This window comes from Bufo bufo, unplaced genomic scaffold (genome assembly GCF_905171765.1).
Source record: "Bufo bufo unplaced genomic scaffold, aBufBuf1.1, whole genome shotgun sequence".
Taxonomy (NCBI): domain Eukaryota; kingdom Metazoa; phylum Chordata; class Amphibia; order Anura; family Bufonidae; genus Bufo; species Bufo bufo.
Window position 1 is genome coordinate 68700 of NW_024400707.1, and position 7399 is coordinate 76098.

At 44.7% G+C, this 7399-nt stretch overlaps 1 protein-coding gene across 1 annotated transcript; it reads left to right on the top strand.

Moving 5' to 3' along the window:
- Window positions 1-588: 588 nt before the first annotated feature.
- Window positions 589-6268, top strand: LOC120984460 (protein kinase C delta type-like). The gene is made up of 6 exons (XM_040413377.1): window positions 589-600; window positions 1819-2099; window positions 3682-3773; window positions 4572-4773; window positions 5266-5409; window positions 6131-6268. Exons 2-6 carry the CDS (start codon window positions 1992-1994, stop codon window positions 6266-6268), a joined length of 684 nt encoding a protein of 227 aa, XP_040269311.1. The 5' UTR covers window positions 589-600; window positions 1819-1991.
- The last annotated feature ends 1131 nt before the right edge of the window (window positions 6269-7399 follow it).

Genomic DNA, 7399 nt, shown 5'->3' on the forward strand with positions numbered 1-7399 from the left:
AGGAGCGTGTCATGTACCGGTAAGCACAGGGGGAGCAGGGGGAGCGCATCATTATTCAGTTTAGATATTATGATTAACACTACGTATAATACAGTACATACTGAGCGGCGGGGACAGAGTACTTCTCTCCCCGCCTACTACAGTCCCTCCCTAGGAATCTGTGATTGGGATAATAATGGGGGAAGGGGGGTCTGTGGATGGCATTATGATGGTGGGGGGGATCTGTGGATTGCATTATGATGGTGGGGGGTATGTGGATGGCATTATGATGGGGGGATCTGTGGATGGGAGTGTTATGGGGGGATCTGTGGGTGACACATATAGCAGTGTCATCCACAGATTAACCACCCTACAACAGTGCCATCCACAAATCCCCCCCATCATAATGCCATCCACAGATCCCCCCCAACAATCATAATGCCATCCACAGATCCCCCCACCATCATAATGCCATCCACTAATCCCCCACCCCATAACAGTGCATCATCCATAGATCCCCCATAATAGTGTCATGCACAGACTGCCGTTAGTTCAAACCCACCAAAAGCACACCTTTTGGTTAGAATTTTTTTTTTCTTATTTTCCTCCTCAAAAACCTAGGTGCGTCTTATGGGCCGGTGCGTCTTATAGGACGAAAAATACGATATATATATATATATATATATATATATGTATAGTGACACAGTGAGAGGTTTGGTCTGGTAAAACAGGTATTTGCCAGGTGAGGGCAAATACCGGACCGGATTTTAAATGCCAGTCCAGGTTTTGGCAGCACCTGGCTGTCCTTAAATAGGCAGCTGGGCTTAGAAGCCATGTCTCTGTGTTGGGATCTGGGAGCCTTGTGTCTGGATGAAGGCTTGCTACCTGTTTGGTGTGAAAACAGGTTGGTGCTGCTATCAGCAAGGACTCTTTGAGGCAGAATTGCCACATTGTTTGAATTACCACCAACACCGCAAGGTGACTTTTTGTTTGAATATGACTGCTTGTTTGAGCACTTGCCTAAAGTGTGAATAAAACACTGAACTGTTTGATCCAATAAACTTTTTGTTGCCTCTATACTGCGTCCGCTAATCCTGTCTACCAGAGGAAGTACCCACAATATATATAGGGGTTAAGGCACTTGGTCTGGGGTCTGTATGTATTAAGGGGTCTGATTTCAGTATATATTTTAGAGTCTGGTCTAGGTCTGTATTTATCTACGGTGCTGGATTCTGTTAAATGGGTATTCCCATCTGAGACAACGGGGTCATATCTGTAGGATCTGCCCCCATTGTCTCATAGGGGCAGGTTCCACCTATGGGACCCCCACATATTTCATAAACGTAGCCAACAAAGTCCCAGAGGGCGCACCGCACAAGTACGGCTGCCCTCCATTCATTTCTATGGGAGGCAGAAAATAGCCAAGCCCCATTGAAATAGCTCGGCCTCATAGAAATGAATGGGAGCGGTGGCTGCGCAAACGGGTGCGCTCCCATTCACTACTATTGGGACAGCGCTTGGTGGTGGCTGGACCCAGTGGAAATCTGGAGTCCTCCAGCCACCACTTTCCCAGCTCATTCTCGATATAGGTGTGGGTCCCAAAGGTGTCTCATTGTCTCAGATGGGAATACCCCTTCAAATAGAACAGTATAGACCGATCACCATTCAGAGTCTATGGGACTGCTGGAGATAGCCAAGCTCTGTTTTGGCTATACAAATTCGGGATTGTTGGCAGCTATCGTCTATCAGAATAACAGAAAGAACCAAGCCAATCAATATGGTATAAAAGCCTAAGATGGGAATATCCTTTCACATGTCTTTCTATTATATTCCCCCTAGTCGAGGACAGCGGTGTTCGGCCAACCTGCTCTAGAAGCACAATCTCCGATACCATCAGGAAGAGATTAATTTTCCATCATGTGCTCGGGCAGGGAAGTTATGGTAAGGTCGTCTTGGCGGAGGATACTTCTAACCATCAGAAGTATGCTGTTAAGATCATCAGCAAGAGATCCATGCTTGCCAACTGCAATGAGGCGGATGTGTTGGTGGAGCACCGAGTCTTACAGCTGGCATCTGGGAGCCCCTTCCTTGTCCACGCGGACTTTGCATTCCAGACCAAGGTACACTTCTGACAACTTCACTTTTGTCAAATGTCTCCACTCGTAACCCAATCAGCAGAAAAGGGGGCAGCAGCACTTGGTGGAGAACTTAGGCCCCTTCACTGCAGCACCTCTCAGAGCGACCAGCCATTTGAAAGAAAGGGGTCGGGTAGGACTGCAGGGACCCCCAGTGATCAGAAGAATGGAGGTCCCTGAGTCCCCATATGAATGAAGCAGTAGTTTGCATACATGACCACTGCTCCATTTACTTACAGTCTGAAAATGGCAGCACTGATTGGATAGAGTGAGTCTGTGCAGGTACACCCCCCAACTGGTTACCACTCCTCTGTACCCTTACTGCAGACTGCTAGCAATTCAGGCATGTCAGGAGTGGTGAAAGATCCTCTTTAAAGGAGCAAATAAAGGTTATTTATTCTATGATGGCAGGTTATATCATTTTCTAATTTACTTTATTTGTGGACTATAAGACGCCCCCAGGTTTGAATTACAGAAAATTAGAAAATAACATTTTCCACTTATTTAACCTTCCCTGGTCGAGGTCACTTATTTTGTGGTCTAGCGTAGAGAGGGTTAATAGATTTAGTCAGTGTGTCATCTGCTGACCATAGAAAGCAATGGCGTATATGATCACCTTATTAAAGGGAACCTGTCACCGGGATTTTGTTTATAGAGCTGAGGACATGGGTTACTAGATGGCCGCTAGCACATCTGCAATACTCAGTCCCCATAGCTCTGTGTGCTTTTATTGTGTAAAAAAAACACGATTTGATACATAAGCAAATTAACCTGAGATGAGTCAGAACTTGAAAATATGACTTTTCTCTGGTCACACAAGTAAGATATGACTCTTTTATGTTAATTTGCATATGTATCAAATCGTTTTTTTTTTACACAATAAAAGCACACAGAGCTATGGGGACTGGGTATTGCGGATGTGCTAGCGGCCATCTAGCAACCCATGTCCTCAGCTCTATACCCAAAATCCCGGTGACAGGTTCCCTTTAAATGTACCTACCCAAGTGTCTCCTGTCTTTGCTCTGCATTGTCCTGCCATGCTTCTTCTGCTGTATTATTTCATTTTTTAGGTATTTATTTTTACCTTTTAGGATTATGAATATTGTACAAATACAGTACACATGCCCAATCCTCGAGGAGCATATTACATACACAACTCAGCATATCCATAAACACTGTATTACTTCATTGTTTACCTCCAGTGGCTAAAAACCTATCCTCCCCATGTTATGGACACACAGACACTTGGCTCAATAAAGTGCAGTTATCAGATCTGTGTCAAGTGCTATGCACCATATCTCCATCACTGGACCAGGACAGATTTATAGCAGCTGGGAGGAAACTAATGACGGTTCCCATTCAGTAACTGCAAGCAGAGATCCTAATAACTGAGAATTTGATACAGAAAGATTGTAAAATTGTAGAATCTTTCACTATATACAAATAATAAACTTTACTTATTGACACTGGAATATCCCTTTAAAGATGACAGATGCCACTGCTAGATTCCATATAGTTCATGTGTAGATGTTCTGATGGTTTGGTAATGGTGTCTTCTATGTCACAGATGCTTGTTCTACTTGGTCTGGAATACATGAGCTGCGGGGACTTTGATCAGTTCCTAAACATGAAGGGGCGGCTTGACATCCCCAGTGCAAGGTATGGTTAAATAAGAACCTCAGCTAAACGGTTAGAAAATGACATGAAATATTAGATCCAGTGTCCGGCCTCATGCACATCACACTGATGAGATCTGTTCCCCCAAAAGAAGACTTGAAGACAGAGAGGAAACGTTCCTCCAGAAATCACATCTTTGTGATCTTTTTTTCTGATATCTCCCCAGTCCGATGTGTAGGAGCCTTAATCATATTCCTAGGTATTAAAGGGGCCCTCCGGGAATAGTTATTAATGGCCATAAGCGACACATTCTAGAACATGACTAGGACTGGTTGCTCTTTAAAACCCTGGAATAGAAGTCCATGTGATTTTAAGCCACCATGCAGCCCTTTCCATAAGACACTGCCCCAGGGGCGTAGCTAAAAGCTCATGGGTCCTGGTGCAAGAGTTCAGCTTGGGCCCCCGTCCCTCAGTGCTTGTTGGCAAGGGGCAGGGGAGCACAAATCCTTCCTGCTGCCTGAGGCAAACATTGAAAGGGCACCCCCTCATGCCAAATTCATAACCTAACCCCTTCCCTCCAGCCAGAGGTGTAAGTTGACCAGTATGCACTTTCTATAATGCCAGTGTCTTATGTGGCACAAGGGTCTTTGGGCCCCCTCAGACTCCTGGGCCCGGTATCGACTGCTACCTCTGCACCCCCTATAGCTACGCCCCTGCACTGCCTCATTATTTGACAGTTATAAGAAACATTATTGTCTCTTATTCTGGTGACTGGTAAGAAAGTCTAAGAGTCTTCTGTGTTATCCTCGCATTATATTCATTCATTTACTTTTCTGACAGATTCTATGCCGCTGAGCTCGTGTGTGGCATCCAATATCTCCATTCTAAGGGCATCATCCACAGAGACCTCAAGCCCGAGAACATCCTGGTGGCTGAGACGGGCCATATTAAGATCACGGATTTCGGTCTCGCACTTGAGAACATGCTTGGAGACCGCACAGCCACCGAATATGCTGGAACAGAAGGCTATGTGGCTCCTGAGGTGAGAAAAAGGGGAGTTTACATCATTTTCACTGATCCATTTGTATTGAAGGGGTCCAGAATATTGATCATTCATCCTTAGGATAAGCATGAGCATCATATTGGTGGAAGTCTGACTTTTTCTGGACCCATGAAATGACCTCTTTAATTACCTTCATGCCATCTACTGATCTCAGGGATCAGCTGTTATTGCCAGGGGAAGCTCGGGGTGACCATTCATTTCCACTGCAGTGGGTGCTTGTGGAGAAACCTAATATTAGAATATGCTCATTCAAATGAATGAACCCCCATGTAACACTTGGTTACACCGAGTCTACAAAAGATGACTTTGTGGTTGCAGTTTATCTGCTGCTGGATGGAGGCAGAACATCTTGTCATCATTCCGCTAAACACCTTGAGTGACTCCATTCTATGATATGTTGGCAATGGCAGAAACCTTAGCACCTACAATGTGGGTAAGAGCTGTGTACTAATCTTCTCTCCTTCCTGGCAGATGCTGGCTAAGGAGGAGTATGGCGTTGGAGTGGACTGGTATTCATTTGGCGTCATCTTAAATGAAATGATTACCAGTAAGTGTAAGTACGATCCTACACAATTTGACATCACACACTCCAGCGCCGAAGACATCATTAAAGAGGTCAGTATGTTACTGCATAACACTACTGTATTTTATACAATGTTACATGACAACCTGTGATAGAAGACATCTCCCCCTACAATACCCCATAGAGCACCATGATCTCCTTCACTAATACTCACCACTGTAGTGTTTAGGAGAGGTCCCCGCTCAGAGGTGCTGCTCGCTGGGTAACAATACACAACCAGCACTTCTGTAGTATACAAGGTTACAATACTGGTCTCCACAACAGAGGATGCTAAGAAGTCACCTCTGGACCCACAACCTTACCAGATCCAGCACAGACTTAGTAATAGCACAATCTATGTTAAGAGTCCTGGCCCGGAGCCTGGTTAAATAGGAGCAGCATGAGCTGCCATTTTTACCAGCACTGAGGCAGACATTATAGTCGTTCTCCCATCGTAACATATGAGTTTTCCTTTAAAGTAAGAGTCTGGTAGTTAATGTACTGAGGACAAGTCTACATACTTAGTCCACCCCTCTGAGCTTATGTAACAAGCAGCCACAGATTTCTAAAATCTCCCATTGCTGACACTACAGCCTAAGTCCAGCATTCAGACAGAATAAACATTAGGGCAAATTTATCAAAACTTGCACAAGAGAAAAGTGGAGATTTCATTTCCCAGCTTTCCCCTGAAAATGTAAGATCTGGAATGTGATTGGTCATTGTGGTCAAAGGTCGTTATAGTCACTAAGTTATCATTACATTTCTCATTTTCAGCTCCTCCAGAGAGATCCTGCCAAGCGCTTAGGAGTCCATGGTAACATCAGAGGCCATCATTTCTTCCAGCATATTGACTGGGTCTCTGTGGAAGCCCTTGAGATGCCACCACCACACATCCCTGTAGTAAGTGCATAAACAGAAAGTCTACCGTGCTCTAGATACACGTCATACACTGTATATGCAGGGACGTAACTATAGGGGAAGCAGGGGAAGCGGCTGCTTTGGGGCCCTGACCCAGAAGGGGGCCCATCCAGGAAGAGGAGGACTAAAAGATTTTGTCAGGGCCCCCATAACAGTATTACACAATGAAATTATATACAGTGACAGTATATACAGTGTAGAAAACGGATGGAACAGCTGCCAGGCCTCATCTGAGAGAGCGATCTTTACTAGCCACAGGAATGGGGGCAGCATAAAAGGAAGGGGTTGCGAAAAAATTACTAGGGGAGGGGGGCTTCATTCAAAAATTTGCTGTGGGGCCCAGTCATTTCTAGCTACGCCACTGTGTATATGATTCTCAATGTCAGGGGCTTGATAGGGGGACATGTTGGCAGGTAAGAAGGAGGGGGCAGAGCCATCAAGCAGTAGCAATTGTCACAGGACATGGTGGTTTGGGGATTGGGCCACTAAACTCCAACTCCAGTAATGCATGTCAGCATGCAGAGCTTTTATGTGTTTTCAGTAGTTTGCACCTTGAATGTATTTTGGAAGGTAAAGTCATAATTATATTTGTAACAAATAATTCTTGAATGGAGCTGGTTGGAGGCAGACCCCTGTAATGAGTGCAGGCCACTACCCTAATTTGGCATTTAATATGCTTTATACTCCTACAGAAAAATATATCTTATTATGGTGGGGGATGAGTACATAAGGTAATCATATTACATGTGGAAATACTACCAGCATAAGCTTCATATGAGGTCTGTCACCAATTGTGATGACCATATCCTCATTTATATCTATTTCTTTTTCTTGTAGCCATCTATACCTCAACGCTGTCCCAAACCATTCAACCTGGGCAAAATGGAGGCAGCCGCCAAGAAGCGACGATTGCCACTGAAACATCAGGCCATTTTCAGAGGGTTATCATTTGTCACCCAGTAAACCCTCCACCAGCTCTAATGTCACCAGAGCAAGATGTCCTCCTGAGCCCCTGGAGAAGATGAATGGATGGACAGAAGAACAGATCCAGGTATATAGATGGAAATAAGCAGTGTTCCTATACAGTTGTATAAATTACCTAATGATTCAAGATTTAAGCTGCTC